The following is a 17,325-nucleotide window of genomic DNA, read 5'->3' as shown; positions in this document are numbered from 1 at the left end:
CGACCAGGTCGTCATTCTTCAGTTCCCCCGGCCAGATTGTTGAAATTAAAGGTCAAATCCCCCTTTCAAATCCTTTTTAAACCATTTTTTAGAAGGATTTCCTTAGATCTGACCGCCAAATTTCTAGTTTTTTTTTTTGGGTTAGCTCTGTAGTTATAGTTAGTTATGGACGCTTTTGGTCGGTGCTTCCAGAACAACAATCGCTGGTATGTTTCCCTCGAAACTGCCGGGTATTGCTATCTCGGAACCTCCGGGTCCCAGCAGTGCCCAGACACACCTCTCTCTATTGCCCTTTGTGTCCTTATACCAACAATCCTTTTGCAATCACATGCTTATTTATAGAGTATGTATTGATTTATTTATCTCTGATTACCTAGGTAGGTGTAATGGGTCATGACAACAAGAACAGTATGCACCTATAACCTATTGCTCATCAAAGAAACACCTGATGGTGAGCCATGATCAAGTAAGATGGTGAACCATGATCAAGAAAGGCGAACAAATATTCTTTGTAAAATGAACAAGAAAAGCTATAAGCAACGGTATGATCTTTTGCTTGTTTTTGTAGCCACTCCAACCTGATATCTATGCACTGCTAGTTAACTTCATTCCTGAGCATGTGACCTTGCATTGGGACTAACCATGTTCTCTAAGTTTATCCCGATTTCACTCCTCAAGAACTTGGAGTACCACTTGGCAGAGAGCTTTGGCTGCCTTGCCAGCCCAGGATCCTGGAAGTCGATGTAGTGCAGTCCGTATCGCAAATAATTGCCCGCTAGTAGCTCGAACACATCCATGAATGACCAAACAAAGTAGCCCTTTACGTTGGCTCCGTTCCTGCGATAACGATTTTAAGTGTTCTTTTGAACCAAATTGCTGAACTTTTAGTAGTGACGTTGCTTAATTAGGATTGACATTATGGCTGAGTTGAGCCAAAATATTCATCTTCAGCGATGGAAAGTTTTTTGCTTTGTTTGAAAAAAAAGTAAAGAACAACACTCACCTGAGTGCAGCCAGGGTGCTGCCGATGTAGCCACTCAAGTACTCCACTCTGTTATGATCATTAACCGAGTCGACCAAGAGCTGTCCATAGCCTAACATATGATACAGTGGAAGAATAAGAAAGTTCATATAGGTCGGCGGAAACACCCAATAAATTTCATGTTTGACTTGACACAGAGAAACTGAAGTTATCAAGTAGCAAACTAGTCTCTCAGTTCATGAAGAATTTACTAGCATTACTCGCAAAAAAAAAGAATTTGCTTTCTTTTGTGTAGAAGTAGAATTTCATTACTGAATTATTCTAGGTACTTGTGAAGGATCATAAAGAGCATAAACTGCATGTGCATAATCTGCGACAATATGCATGTCGACAGTGAAGAACATTGTAGGCAGAAAATTGACAGAGACTTGCCATTTTCTTGCACGTAGATAGGAATGCTCGGGTATCTGTCTGTGAGGTACTTGAGCATACACTGCAGCCCTTCCGGATCATTCGGCATGTTGATAGGGATAAACTGTACCAAGAGTCAGAAGGTAAATTTTGATTGGCTAAATTCCCCCAGGAAGAAAAAGGTAAAGTCAGATAAAAAAGACAAACAAAAAATACCTGACCAGTACCACTATCATTCCTTGACTCTGAAACACAAAACAAGCAAACAATACAAGTTACACGAGATAACCGAATTTGTCATTTTTACCAGATACTTTGAACTTTGCTTACTTCTGAAGGTGGCCGACATGTCGGCATTGTAGTCCCGGAGGCTGGTGTCGGCGCTGCTCTTCCTGTCGCTCACGTACACCGACGTGTAGTGGTTTATACCGACGAAATCGATGGCTCCACGGATTAGCTCGGACTGTTCTTTTGTGAATGATGGAAGCCGTGATCCAGCTTTCTTCTTCATGATCGCAGGATAGTCTCCATACACCAAGGGGTCCAAGATCCTGTACAAAAAGACGAGACCAAAACATGTCATGGCAATTCACCTTCAGAAACACACCCATAATCGACCCCATTGCATTTAATAGAAATATATAGGCGATCATCTCACCAGCCGATCATGAAGTCCAGCGATCTCTGGGTGGCGGCGATGTCGGCGGGGCTGGAGGAGAAGGGGTAGTTCCAGAAACTGTAGACGTTCATGCCGACGACGCCCTTCTGCGTGGCCTGGTACTTTTCCTTGTAGAGCCTGACGACGGAGGCGTGGGCGAGGATGGAGTTATGCGCCACGGTGTAGGGCTCCGCGGTGGAGTCCCCCGTCGTGCAGTTGATCCCGAAGGGCGCCGAGCAGCGGCACGGTGGGAAGGCGCCGCTGTCGTAGGCGGCGACGGAGATCACGTTGGGCTCGTCCATGGTGGTCCAGTGCTGCACCCGGTCGCCGAACTCCCGGAAGCACGTATCCGCGAACGCCGTGAAGTCATCCCTGAAACACCATTACGCACCGCAAAAGTTTCAGAATAATGTTCTCAGAAAAATTCAGAATCTGCGCAGCCGAATCCAATTAAGATCTTACACGACCCTGGGGCTCAGCCAGCCATGGTACTCGTCTTCCAGGATCTGAGGGAAATCGAGGTGGTACAGAGTCACATGTATCTGGATTCCTGCATAAGGTTGGACGGCATAACCATCTGAGCATGAGAAAGACTGTTCCGAATATTCTGACATGATTTTGTGCCATTAGATTTCTGAACTTGTGATGTTACACTAAAGGTTCAATTCTAATGAACCTTTGTTATATACCTCGTTTTGTTAGCTCGTTTATCAGGTTGTTGTAATACACCAGCCCCTTGGGATTGACGGGTCCTCTTCCTCCTGTTTTCATGAAGAGAAACTCATCATTCAGGGAGGTTTGCAAGGATGATAAGTATTCCAGAAAAGGTGCAACTTGTGTGTTCTTACTTGGAATGAGCCTAGACCAAGAAATGGAGAACCGGTAGGCCTCCAGGCCAGTCTCGCTCATCAACTCCACATCCTCCTGAAAAATCCCAACATATATCCCACAAGTTAAGCGAAGAAATTACCGATACTCGTAATTTTCACATTAAAATCCGGATACTATTACCACATGCATAAATGGTCAAATTAAAATTTTCTTGTGTGCACACTTTTCAGTATTTTCTGATATATGTCTGCACATGTTCTGACGGAGGATGTGTAGCCGTATGTTTCCATTTGTCAACAGGAAACGTTGAAAATGACGCCCACATGAGTTCCAACAAGAACGATAAGATACAGAAACAAGCGTAACGTATCGCTGTCGATCTGAAGGTTTCAAGAGAGATGACTCTAATTTTGTTTGTACGCTAGCTAGCCTAGTGAAGTTCTGACGGACTATTTGCAGACCTTGTATCTGTGGTAGCCGTCTGCGGCCAAATCGCCGGTGCTCTTGTCTGGCATTTTCCCTGCAGTCACGGTCAGATCAAGAAGATAGTGTCAGTTCCGTATACTCCCAGTGCAAGTTATTAGTAGTTTTGTGCCGAGTGCATGACTGCGCGGGATATATGATGACTGGAGGGTCGTGCACTACTTGGTATTTTTAGGAATTGCAGAAATCGACTCTTTTTTTACGGGATGGCCAACAACAACAACCAACAACAACAATATTTTTTTTATTCTCAAATAAGTTGGGATAGGCTAGAGGTGAAACCCATAAGATCTCGTAACCAGTTTATGGTTTTGGCACACGGATAGCAAGCTTCCACGCGGCTCTTTCTATAGCTAGTTCTTTGATGATACTTCAGTCCTTCAGATCTCTCTTTACAGACTCCTTTCATGTCAAGTTTGGCCTACCCCGTCCTCTGTTGACATTATCAGCACACTTTAACCGTCCACTATGCACCGGAGCTTCTCGAGGGCTAAATATGCCAAACCATTTTAGACGATGCTGGATAAACTTCTCTGCAATCGGTGCTACTCAACTCTATCTCGTATATAATCATTCCGAACTCGGTCCTTCTCGTGTGGCCACACATCCATCTTAACATGCGCATCTCCCCACACCTAACTGTTGAACATGTCGCATTTTAGTCGGTCAACACTCACCGCCATACAACATTGCGGGTCGAACCGCCGTCCTATAGAACTTGCTTTTTAACTTTTGGTCACTCTCTTATCATAAAGAATGCTAGAAGCTTAGCGCCACTTAATTCATCCGGCTTTGATCTGGTGGTTCACATCCTCATTAATATCCCCATCTTTGTGCAGGATTGACCCCAAGTATCGAAACGTGTCCTTCTGAGGCACCACCTGTCCATCCAGGCTAACTTCCTCCTCCTCGTGCCTAGTAGTACTAAAACCGCACATCATGTAAGTGTACTGATCAAGTGTCCGTCATCTAAAAAAATGGTGCCGATCGATCTTCCAGATTAAGCTAGCTACGGAATTGAAGCTACTCCTACATATTTCCACCGTCCTCGAATAAGTGCACTACTTCTAGCTCTTGTCTTAAATCAAATATTTTATAAATTTATAGGAAACAATAACAACGTTTATGGTACCAATTTAGTATCACAATGATTCTACCGTTTTAATCTCATATATATTGGGGTAATATCCATTTCGAGACAAAACTTTAAAGATTATTTTGGTTAGGCCACAAAAATTATATCATCGACCAATTTAATGATCAAAGTTTTTATGAAAGTGCATACTAACCTAATAAACGGTCCTAATAAACCGGTATGGAGGTAGTATAATAAAGTTGCTCATAGGTCAATGATATAAAGTTGCTCATAGATGGTGTGCAGCTTGGTATTTTTAGGAATTCCAGAAATCTGACTCTCTTTTTCGGCGGGAAGGCCATTGCCAAAAATTGAGCAAGGTCATGGACACAGGGTTTTGGAGAACTTGCCCTGTTCTCTTCCAAATACCAACTTGTTTGACATGTGTTTCAGGTAAGTAAAGAACAAAATGATACGATAGATGAGTAAATACGGATTGAATTTTGTATTCCTCGATCATTTGATAAATTGTTACCATGTCATCACTCATCATGCCTCATCTGGTACGTGATCGTCACACGCACACGGCCATGAGCGCGGATCGGACTAACACATGTCGTTGATAAAAACTTGGTGTCAAACTATCGATTATGGAACGCGCGTGCCGAATTTTTTTCCCCGATTTGTAAAATGTGTAAGTAACTATTTCTACTACAAAATATATCTTAGCTCAATGATCTTTGATATTGTCAGAGAAAAAATATTTTCTTTGTCTCTTCCGGATGTTATGGCAAACAAAACACACAAACCGAAAACATACTGCGGCTGTGCCCCAATACTCCCTCCATCCCCAAGTGACTACTGACCGAGTGACCGTCATCTAAAAAAAATGATAACAACATGTATGGTACCAATTTAGTATCACAATGATTATACCGTTTAAAGTCATATATATTGATATTCTTTACTCCCTCCATATACCCATATTGGTATTCTTTACTTCCTCCACACCCGTTTATTAGGGTAATATGCATTTTGAGACAAAACTTTAATCCTTAATTTGGTTAACAAAATATGATATATGTGCCACAAAAATCATACTACTATTGAAAACTTCTTTTAAATATGAATCCAATGATTTAGCTTTTTGTTGCATATATCCAATATACTTGTTTATTTTGTTGATCGAGTTGATGATTAAAGTTTTTCTCGAAGTGCATATTATCCGAATAAACCGATATGGATGTAGTATACTAAAGTTGCTCATAGGTGCATAATGAGATTATCATCATTACCTGCATGAGTAAAAGTGTCCCAGATGCTTGGGCTTCTTCCGTCCTCATCCGTCGCCCCTTCGTACTACAAGCACCGAACAAGAAGTGAATCCTCAAATCGACGAAAGAAGAGAAAAAACCTTAATCGGACTCACCAAAAAGGCTTTAACCGGATGAGTAGAATAGGCAGTAGTGCAGTACCTGGTAGGCCGACGTGCCGGCCCCGAAGACGAAGTCCTGGGGAAAGTCCGCCCTGGTGTAGCTGAGAGCGCGAGCTGCCGCTGGACCGCTGCCGCCTCGCCATGGCGCGACAGAGAGCAGCAGGACCAGCAACAGCTCCACGGCGCAGGGGATGGCCCTCATCTCTCTCCGTCTCCCAGAAGTGGCACTCTCTCGATCAGACGGTCTATGCGGTGCTGGCCCAACGCCTTATTTATGAGTTCCTAGGTGGCGACGAACGACAGGTGATAGGCTGATAGCGACACGTTTTTTTTGGGTAACCACGAAGGAGGCGGTTGCTCGGGTACCCACTTACTCGCACTAATATAAGATGTCTTAGATGTTGTTAGAATAGAGTATATACAAAGTAAAATAAGTGAACCTACATACTAAAAGTAGACTAGATACAAATAAAAATAAGTGAACCTATAAAACTACATGGAAAGACCGAAAGAGTATATTGCATTGCACGGCCGGCTGAAGGATGACATGGTTGGATTGGGAATGCCAAACAAGCAAACTCTTGGGTCTTGCTCCCGGAAGTATGAACTTTGCAAGAATTCTTACACTTGAACTCCTTCCGTTCCATGTTTTTTGTCGTTGTTTTAGTAAAACTTTACATACACGTTCTCGTGTTTCCTACCTACTTGCTCGGAAGTTTTCACTTGAGAGGAAAGCATTTTTTATTAAATGGACAATTTTGAATGCTCAACATTTGAAGTAATAATGTTTTTCTGCACATGGTGCAAATCTAAAACTTTGTTTAGTGAGTTTTATAAGCACACGAAAGACACAAAAGGGGAGCGGCTATGGAATTTAGATGTCCAAATATGTATTTTTTTTGACTTTTCGAAAGAAAATAAGGTTCTACTCATGTAGCACTTCTGACATGCGAATTGCCGGACCTACCCTAATCTGGTGCATGTTGAGCTAGTTCACTGAGAACACATGTTACAAACTCTACACATCACTACTCACTTTTAACCAGAAAAAAGACCAAAAAATGCTCGTATTTTATTGTATGGCACGATATGTAGCGAGGGAGAACGTGACCAAGTGGGAGGTATGACCGCGTCGAAGGCCTCAAGCTTTGGTTGCCGTTGTAATGAATGGAAGAAAAATATGGGTGATGACAAATGTTTATGATTTTATTTGATTGTTTAGCCGGATTTGTAGCCCTAAGGAGACAACCTTCTCATGCCTCCATCCAAATTAAAAGTAAAGATTCAAGCATTTAGTACCTATATTGTCAAATGAAATGAAACATACACAAACAAACTATTGATGAGTCTTTTACCTACTCAGTCCCTCCATCCCATATTTAGGATGCTTATTAGTTTTGGTCAAAATTAAATTATATAAACTTTGACTAAGCATATGAAAAAATATTAATACCTACAATGTCTTCTTAATGTAATTAGAACCACCATGAAATGTATTTTCATATTTTATATACATTTAGTATTGTGTATGTTGATATATTTTTCTATATAGTTGACCAAACTAACTCTATGAAGTTTGATTTTAACTAAAACTATTAAGCATTATATTGTGTGGAGGAGGGAGTATCCTTTTTTCTTTGAAATGACTGATTACCATTGTTTTGTACTGTTGCGTTTTATGTGCAAAACCCTGAGATTATCATAAAGCTGCTCACATGGAGAGCTAGTCCAATGTTTACTGTACTGAACTACTACCTCTATTCCGTCAAGAAAGGTATATGACCTTTTTAAAGCCAAACAGTTGTGGATTTTGATCAAATTTTTAGAATAAACATCAACATCTACCATGCCAAATAAATGTCATTAGAGACATATACAATAGCATAGTTATCGGCATTTTGTTTTTATAGGCTTGATCAAACTCCACATTATTTTGACGTCTGAACAGAAATCCATGCGCCTTATTTTACGGAACGGACGCAAACATTTCCGCACGTAAGAATGGTCCAACTATCTGAACAGTAAGATTTAACTTGCTTGATGGCCTATACAGTAAAGATTTCTCTAGAAACCAGATCATAAAGATTGAACTTGCTTGCTGGAACAGCGCACGTGGAAAGCTGCCTATTTTGGCATCTGTACCACAGATTCACAGTAGCAGGTGAACTCCGAGAATAATTAGCACCTTTCGTGTCGTTGTCCACATATCTCGATATGTTAACGTTGAGGGTGCCGAGGATTCGTGAAGCCGGGAGAGATTTGTTGGATCCTGACGGAAGCCGGCGGGCTGACGGAGACCGAGTGGTGGCTAGCTGACCGCTGCTGACAGAGGTGCCACGCACTCGCTGCTGTCATCGCGCGAAACGGGACGAAACTGCCAAGCCATCGCTGGTCGCTCTCCGAGCCTCAGACGCCGACGGCAGCGGCCGGTTTAACTTCAACAGCCCTGTCCTAGGTAGCTTGCTAAGTTTGTCTGATCTCCTCGGATTGTGCGAGAGGAAGAAGGTCCCAGCACGCACGCACCGAGGTTCTGGTCTTCTTGAAGACCTGGTAACTGAGGAGGTGGATACCCGAATAGGTCGACGGCAGCAACCGAGGGAGGCGACGACTGACGCAGGTGTATGCAAACGAAACAAGAACGGGAGAGGAGATAACTGAAGCGCTCAAAAAGTCGAAACGAACTCGATTGCTCCGTCTCACTCACTCCCCATGTGGCGATATCATGTGTTCCACTACGGACCTTCCAGGGCTGACCGGCGCAGAAACACCAGTCGCAAACCGACCTTTCGGCGGCGGATTAACCAGAGATGTAGCCTACACACGTACGTAAACCAGTTCTCCACGGCTGCGCCTTGTTCGCTTATAGGGACGGTTTGGTTTGGAATGCGGTCGCAAGAGTGCTCTGTTTTGTTTGCGCTCTGCCTCTGTATATCCTTTTCGAGACTGTTGCCATGGTTTCGAGACTGCATATTTTTGTACACTGCTCGATGGCTAGATCTGCCTGGGGGCTGTACAATGTGCTTTTGATATCAAGACTGATTTTAAATCAGTTTCTGACGTTATTGGTTGGGTGTTTATGTTTCCGCCTAGTGTTAGAGACTTAGAGGTTTAGTTGCAATCATGTTACTACGGTAATGTGGGCTTTATGAAAAACGGCTCATTAGATGGATTCATGGGCTATTCTTCAGATCAAAGGTCGACGAGGCTTGCAACGCAGAGGAGCAAGAACGCTGCTGCGTGTGGCAGCTGAAATCTTCAATAAGAAGAAGGGATGGGCGCCGATGGAGCTCAGACTTTCCAAGTGAAGTGTGCGGGAAAAAAAAAAGTAGAAGAAGAAGAAGAAAAATACAAGAAGATTATCAGTAGGGGGAGGACCTTGAGGAAGAGCATGATGGTGGACACAATTTGTTGTTTTTAGTTGTCTTTATATTGAGGTGGAAGTTCTAATTTTCTATATGTTGCCTGGAGGTGAAAGATCTAGTTGTGAGCTGGAGCGGTTGTTCAAAAAGTTTAGTAGTGTTCTTAAGTGTGCGGATTGGAGGAACTGTAAAGCTTCAAACAGATGATGTTTATCTGGTTTCATTTCCAGCAATGAAATCGGGGGCTATGCTCCTTAATTTGAAAAAATGTTTTCGTTGAGCTGCTGCTGAAACTTTTAGGACCTAGTGTAGCCTGTTGGGTGTGGTGTTGCCTCGCTATTTTTTTTGCAATTTAGGCAGGATCTTGTAAATTTGATTTCTCTCTTTTATAAAATTATTATGGTACTGGGTATGTCCTTAACATACCCCTCCTACCTTTGTATCTAGCCTTTCTTTCCATCTAATCCCTCCGGCACATTAAACTTGTCTAACATCAGTCAAAATTTAGATGTATCTAGATGTAATTTAGTCTCTAGATACATCTAGATTTAGACAAATCTTAGATAACATTTATAGGACGGAGGGAGTAATATGAATAGGCAGAGCTCCTGCTAGGTTTTCCATAAAAATTGGTATACATTCCCGTAGTCTTGAAAAAAAAATACATTCAGGACCTGAACGGGCAGCCAAACTGAACAAGAATGCAGGCAGGTGAAGCCGCAGAGAATACTTTTTATCTTCCCTCCAATACATCAAGGCAATTCAACCGACATTGATCTGTCCATCAACATTGCAGTAATGCCCACAGTGGAAGAGAAATGTCGTTATTTCTGACTCGGACTACGGCGGCCTTACACCGGTCTGAACATTTCATATAACCACCAAACAACCAGAGTTACAACGACCATTACAAGTTTTCAGAGGAAGGAGAGGAGAGTGGGCAGAGACCTCAAGGCGGGTCAAAACTAGTACACCAAAAAAATAAGGTTACCCCAAAGCCTAATGTCCTTGAGGCATCTGCGACCAACAACGGTGAACTAATCATCCAAACCATTGAAAATGATGGCATTTCATCTCTTCCAAACATTCAAGGCGATGGTGGTGCAGATGGTAGTAACCTTAAAGTTGCAGCACCTAGACTCCAAGAGCGCAGACAAGACTCCGGAAGCTTGGCACGTCCTCGGAGAGGAGGAAGAACGCCCAGACTTCCATAGCACCGAGGCAGCAAACAAGGAGCTGATCAGTGTCTTTGTCTTGAGAGCAGGAAGGGCACTTGGTGAGGCGGCGAGCCAGCAGAAAATTTTACACCCGGAGAGGGGCTGCGCTCCTCCAAACCTGGGACATCTGTTCATCAAGCTGCAGGTGCCTAAAAGAATTGGCAAAGAAATCTTTGTTTGGAAGAGTTTTGCAAGGAATGTCGTTCTTGCATTCTTTAACTTCAAATCGACCTACGTGAAAGAGCTGGTGCTCAAATGCCTTGTCTGAAAATAAGCAACGCCTTACATGATTTAAAGAGAGCTGGAAGCGCATGGCAGCAGGTGTTCTCTCGCATTCCTCATCACAATGGTACTTGAAAATGACATACGGTGAAACAGTTTGCGCAGTCTGAAAATAAGCAACGTAGCAAGAACTTCTTACCAGAAGTTACAATGTATTAACTCGGTTCGACTCTTTCAGGAAAAGACCACAATACAACAGTTGAAACGGAAACAGACCTTACTAAGTTACAAGCACTTCGTGGCTGAAAGCCATGGCGCCATTACCCACCTCCCTCTACTGGCATCGCTTTCAACAGGTAGAAAGAAAGAAAGGAAAAAAAAACCCACACAGTTGCCGTCATCATCATCTAATTAAAGCGAAGATACGAAGCCAGAGGGTAAGGTGTGCTCTTCCTGAGATGGTATCCAACTAAAGTTTCCTCTTTTTCCGAGTCCGAGCGCTCCTCCATGAGCTGAGCGCGGATGATGATGAGCCGCCGTACCTTTGCATTTTCGGCTTCCTCCCTTTTCGCTTGCCTGTGTAGCAGGGCTTCAGAATCCCCTGGAGACCGAAGCTGGTTGTACCTTCTTCCTTGACGATGGCTGCTGTGGGGGCGGCGACACTCTCATCCTCGGAATACGCAACAGCTTCTCTCTTGACACATACCGGTTCTCTCTTGACTGATACCCGTAGTCGCTGGGACGGATGGCTGATCACCTCAAAGTTTTGGTATGCTTCCTCTGCTGGTTGGTTGTTGATCAATACGTCTTCAGAACTCTGTAAGCAAAAAGCAAGAAGAAATAGCAAGAATGTTGATTTTCCTTCAAATACTCAGCTATGGTGTGAAATAAACCAGATGTACAGTAGCTTACCTGGTGCAGTTCACCAATTTTATCTGGATCTTCAGCTGACAATAGATTCATGGTGCTCTCAAAAATATCCATATTGTTAGCTTCTCCATAGCTTGAGACAGCACTATCGGGCATGTCTGTATCATCCATATCACAATCCGACGGGTCCTGATGTGATATTTCACGCATTTCAACTTTGCCTTTTCCTTGTGAGCAATTTGAGCTCTGTGCGCCGTTGACCCGTGTGTTGACTTTAAGGACAAGCCCGGTGCTCTTCTTGGCCATTTCTTTCTTGAGAATTGATCTCAGACTAGAGACTCTGTCTTGAACAGATTGAATGCTTAAAAGAATCTGCTCGACAGTAGCATCGTCTCCGTTACCAAGTAGCCAGTCAGCATCGTTGTTTCCTTTTGTGCTGTCATCTGCTGAAAGGCCAGAAAAACTATTGTGAATTATCTGTACATATAAAACGAAAGCAAACATTTTTCAAAAATATAAATAGAACATTGATCACAATATGTATGCCTTTTGGAAAACTGAGCTCAACATACAATCATGAGAATAACTTTTACTAATCAAGTCATGGTATCTAGTGTGCTATTATTTATGGAAGCGGGAGATGAGTTTCTTCCTTGATAAAAGATGCAGCAAACATTGTTTTTGTGCCCTGTGACTAATGCGACACTATTCATTTTCTGACCATAAGTACTACGAAAGGAATTCAGAAACTATTTAAAAAGGGAGTGAATACATAACAATACAATACAATGACTACCACTATACATGTTTGAGATATCATATTTGTTTGCCGTCATGAAATAATTGGTAGTGTTACCTAAGTTTCCATCGACGTCAACAGAATGGCCATCCCCTTCTGTTTTCTCCTTTTCTTTTTCTGCAGAATGATTGTAATGAGAGCTCTAACTAGGGACGTCTGTAATACAATGTGTAAAGTAGAACACAATGTTTACCATAATAAGATAAAATGGTGTGGGTCGAGATGTATGAGGCAGCATTATTGTTTTCCTCGTTTCTGTTTCTCCTCTTCCTCTTCATAGTCTTCCTGCAGCAATGAGAAGAGAAGGGCACCGATCTCGACGAAGAACAGTCCAACTCAATCATTTTTGTTTGTAACTCTTTCTCATGTTTAAGTACTGCAAGCTCCCTGTCATATCTGGATACTTGAGATTGCAAATCCTTCATCCGCAGCTCTAACCATTGACATCTCCACATCAATGGGCTGATATAGTTTCTCCAATGATCAGTTACCTTTTTCTTCCTGTAATGGATGATAGGTTATGTTAAATACTCAAATGAGCTTTGTGCCAACACAAATAGTACGACGCTAACATAACACCACAGGTAAGAATCCAAGAAACAGGCACTACTACAAATTTAGATACATACACAAACTGAATGACATACCCTGCATCAAAAGTAACAGGTGTGTCATTCTGCCATGTCTTGAGATCTGTTTTTTTATGTTTATAGCTATTTCTGGATATATTTTTTAGCGTTGTCAAACCTGCAAGGATCTTAGGTTGATGGAGAAAGGTTTGAGAAAGGCATCAACTTTAATAATTCCACTAGAGCAAGAATGCCCATAAGTTGGACAGAAGAGTGAACATTTCCCTTGCAATATTAATAATTCCATTTTCCGGAAGAAAGTACATCAGAAACCCTAGATATGTTTCTTTATCAGTAAGATTTTTCAAACATGATAGGTATTAAATATAGAGCAACTGAGTGACACCTGGCCAGTTTAGCAGTCTGGCCCATGTGGCCCATACGAGTAGCAACCAAATGGGCCACAATTGAAATCTAAGGCGATTAGTATATAATGCTAGTTTGCTCTAAATGTAAAAGTATCACCTCCGGATTAACCATTTTTACATCAAGGGGAGATGAAGTGTAAGAAGGATGCTATGTGGGCATGGACCTATCCCTTGTGGAGGGTTAGCAGATCATTAAGTGGATTTTAACATACTAGGGTACAGATGCTCCAACCATGAAGGATGAAGTCTAGAAACTGGCAAAAAGGAGTTCAATGATGGAAATATGTAGTCTTTAGATAGAAAATCAAGCTCATGTATTAATAGCAGCAAATATATTTACATGCAGCAGCATGCAGACTTCCACTGCAAATAAATCTAAACTAATCCGTAGATCACATGTGAACTGCAAGTTCCTCAGGCCATGCACTTCCAATCTGTCTGGTTTCTGAAAACTCGCACAAGACCTAGCCTCTGCCTAAGCATGAAGTATTTTACTGTTTTCAGCTACCTCTATCTAATTACTATGCATTTATTCGTAGTTTTTTTTTAAGTTTTTCACTGGCTCAGGCATTATGCACCTTTATAAATTGTACAGACCAATAATTTATTGGTCTATTATGTACAACAAATTCATGTCCCACGTTACCCATTAAAGATGATTTTTTAATTCTTCGCCTAATCTTCAGAGGGAAAAAGATTGTACAGGTAAAGAGTGATTACTACTAAAAGTTAGAGTATAACTGAGTGCTTTTAGCATGAGGAAATCAGTTGATTGCGCGAGGAAACTGGTATGTGCGTAACTGTGCTTTTGCCAAAATTTTCAATCTGTTCTAGTCTAAGACAAGATGACCGGCCGCTCAAAGATGAATTGAAATTTATATGAAGGCAGAAAAACAAGGCTGGGAAGTAGCAGGTTACCCAAAGAACTTACTTCAATAATCTATCCAAATTCTCAGCGGCAGCTGCATCCAAGAGTGAAGCAGCATCACCATTATGAGGATAGCGGCAGAATGGTGAGTCTACTTCAATGTCACTAATCTCTGAAGGCTTTGCGTCATCCTCAGATCCAGATAGTGTGTCCCCAAAGGAACTTGAACACTCTGTGGCATCGGGGTCTTCAGTTTTTGCTAATTCGCTGCAAGTGCTACCCCCATCTGGGCCAATAATGTCAACATTCCAATCTACTACTCCATTAGCATTCTCCATTTTATGGTTGACTTTAGCTTCTTATATTCTGCTTAATTGAAGAAAACAGAAGCTGTTTCAGCAAAAACTCATAATAATATTCAGACACAAATAGTATGGCATGGGGAAAACAAAAAATTGAGTACACAGGGGGTGAAATCAACCATGGTTATATATAACATAAGGTAGTAGGAATAAATTCATTATAATGGTAAGGACTAAGGGCCCAAATAGTGTACATGTCCTCACTAGTTGCTAAACTAGATCCATAGGATAGGAGTATATTCCAAAGATGGCCAAAATGCCTATGTGTAGAAAAATATGATCTACCAAACTAGTTCCATATCACGACCCAAAGCATCCTCAAATTGTAGTTGAAATCTACACAAAGTAACCACTATCACTAAGTAATTTATTCACAATGTGATGATCAATTATCGATGTGCGAACTGAAGTAAAGAAAGAAACAATATGAAAATGGGATTTATGTTCAGCCCAAGACCCTACTATCAAGGATGCAACGAATAGTATGTCAGCAAATAACAGATATAGGAATATATTCTAAAGCAGGTGGCAGTATGCTTAGTGGACAAAGACAAAGATTTCCTTAAAAAGAACCACAAAGGGTGCCGCGACCATTATACGCCGCCATTAGAGTAAAGAACTGAGGATATCGCAACCATCGCCGTCATATGGGTTACATCTATGAGATCCATTTACTTCATTCTGGATGCAGCGAACGCTCATGCCACATTCTCGCGGTATGGGATGGTGCGCACAAGAAAGTGCATCAGTCTATCCGAGCATAGCACAGAAACCACAAGGATAGATGAGTACTTGCATGTCGTGGACAACACTACCGATTCACGGCCTCATAGAACTATTTGCCAATGTTTAGCTCGGATATGGGAATTGACGCCATAGGCAACTTGATAGACATCAGGCAAGTGTAGATTACACCTTGCATTCGCAGACAGCACGACTAATTCGTAAACTAGAACGTAGGGAATCAACACGTGGAACTAACCGACGGACGCGTCCGGCGAGAAAGAAATGCGTCAGAGTCTAACCGCGCGCGCCGGCAGAGGGCAGCACGTCGGGCGGCGGCGCGGTCAGGCGCGCCACGAAGGCGTCAGCAGCCGCGCGGACGGCTGGCGACGGAGTGTAGCAGGAGAAATGGGCAAATGGCGGCGTCCGCAACCGGAGGCAGAGTGGCAGAGCAGCCTGAGGAGCACGCGTTCGGCGCTCACCAGGCTGCAGCGGCGCCGATCTCTTCGCTGGAGGACCGTCGCGTGCCCCGGCGACCCGCCCTCCGGCTCTCTCTCGCACCGATCACGCGAAGCAAAGCGGCGGCGGGACTGGCGGCGGCCGCCGCAGCTCAGCTGTCGAAGGAGAGCAGCTCGCGGGAGAAAACAAAAGAGGGAAGGAATAAAAAACGGACGGGGTGACCAGAGAGATAGAGCGGATATACAACCCTAATGGGCCTTGTTGGGCTTTATAATGCTCGTCCTGCTTCTAAGCAGAACACTGCTCTTTTTAAAAAACGAAAAAAAAAACAGAGTACTGAGCTTTCTCTACAAAACCAGAACTAGTGTGCCGTGCAACAAAAGAAAACAAGGAGATGTAACAAAAAAGCAGAAAAGAAGACCCGCTTGTCTTGCACATATAGCTGATCGAGAGCACTGAGGTCGGCACAGTGACATTGCCGACAAGGACCTTGTGGACGTACATGAGGCTTTCTCAGGGTGCCAGTTTTTCTGATTTCCGTGTACCTACCATGTACCATATGTCCATCTCTGCACTTCATACATATACGTTGTTCACAATTATAAAATAATACGTATAAAACGTGTCCAGATACATGCGAATCTAGATAAATCTGAGTCACTTATTATGTGACGGAGGGGTTATGTCGGTATGTGTGATGGCCATCTGTGTAAGAGAGGACGCAGGTGTCATGTGATTGGTAAAAATGGAATCAGTGAACACCTAATGCAATGTAGGCGGCAATTCGATCTACGATGCATATGACGGCGGGGTGGTGGTGGCCGGAGTTGAGGAGGAAGCTCGCCCAAATTAGGTGCATGAACCACGCGCCCGTAAGGGAGGCGATGAGCAGGAAGCTGCTTGTTGGGCATCGGGGGGAGGCGCTGAGCCAAAGGCGGTCGTAGGAAAGGTAGGAGGGCAGTGAAGCTTACCCGCACCACCACGTCTAACTAGGGTCTTGAGCTGGGGCCTCGCTAACTTTGGTCTCAAACGCGAGGTTGTCGGCACGAAGGAGCCTACCGGTTCAATTCCGCGACTATCTTAGCCCTAAGGTTCCGAATTTGGGAGGGGCACCAGTCAAAATAAAAGGCCCTCTCAATGATCGGATGAATGCCACGAGGAAATGCTAAGACCAGCCAATAGCAAAATTCGGGATATTCACTCACATACTTTAGAATTCTCAAAAGTTCTAACAACTTATGATTGGAATTTATGTAAAAATTAAATCATGAAACATTTAGATACCCCAAATAATAATCTTACAAGTAATCACTATAAAAAATGCTTCCACTACAAGAAACGAAGAAATAGCTATCGATCAAAGACACAGAGAAAGAAATCTACCCAAACAATCAAGAAAATTAGCTACCCAGTCGGCAACTGACGAATTCCACTGTGTTGAAATCGCCACCGTTGTTAAAGCCGGCAGTAGCAGTACAATCGCTAGCCGAAGAATCTCTGGTGCACTTCAAGCAGAACAAAAATCACTACTACATTCGATATGTGACATCGATAAAAAACAGGCAGACACTGAT

At 42.8% G+C, this 17,325-nt stretch overlaps 2 protein-coding genes across 3 annotated transcripts; both read right to left on the bottom strand.

Moving 5' to 3' along the window:
* Positions 1-360: 360 nt before the first annotated feature.
* LOC124650558 (beta-glucosidase 22-like) lies at positions 361-6,077 on the bottom strand. The gene is made up of 12 exons (XM_047190070.1): positions 5,916-6,077; positions 5,736-5,799; positions 3,344-3,402; positions 2,900-2,975; positions 2,741-2,812; positions 2,514-2,601; positions 2,052-2,423; positions 1,724-1,944; positions 1,610-1,638; positions 1,415-1,517; positions 1,004-1,094; positions 361-837 (listed from the first exon to the last, which is right to left on the bottom strand). The coding sequence occupies exons 1-12, from the start codon at positions 6,075-6,077 to the stop codon at positions 606-608; spliced, it is 1,569 nt and encodes a 522-aa protein (XP_047046026.1). The 3' UTR covers positions 361-605.
* Positions 6,078-10,945: 4,868 nt separating this feature from the next.
* Positions 10,946-15,640, bottom strand: LOC124650557. 2 transcript variants are annotated; one of them, XM_047190068.1, is made up of 6 exons: positions 15,552-15,640; positions 14,271-14,573; positions 12,536-12,843; positions 12,400-12,459; positions 11,586-11,989; positions 10,946-11,490 (listed from the first exon to the last, which is right to left on the bottom strand). In XM_047190068.1, the coding sequence occupies exons 2-6, from the start codon at positions 14,543-14,545 to the stop codon at positions 11,143-11,145; spliced, it is 1,395 nt and encodes a 464-aa protein (XP_047046024.1). In that variant the 5' UTR covers positions 14,546-14,573; positions 15,552-15,640; the 3' UTR covers positions 10,946-11,142. The 2 variants fall into 2 exon arrangements, with proteins under 2 accessions (XP_047046024.1, XP_047046025.1); XM_047190069.1 differs by having other exon boundaries at positions 11,586-11,986.
* Positions 15,641-17,325: the final 1,685 nt, after the last annotated feature.

This window comes from Lolium rigidum, chromosome 4 (genome assembly GCF_022539505.1).
Source record: "Lolium rigidum isolate FL_2022 chromosome 4, APGP_CSIRO_Lrig_0.1, whole genome shotgun sequence".
Taxonomy (NCBI): domain Eukaryota; kingdom Viridiplantae; phylum Streptophyta; class Magnoliopsida; order Poales; family Poaceae; genus Lolium; species Lolium rigidum.
The sequence above is the reverse complement of the archived record's forward strand: the minus strand, read 5'-3'. Positions and strand labels throughout refer to the sequence as shown.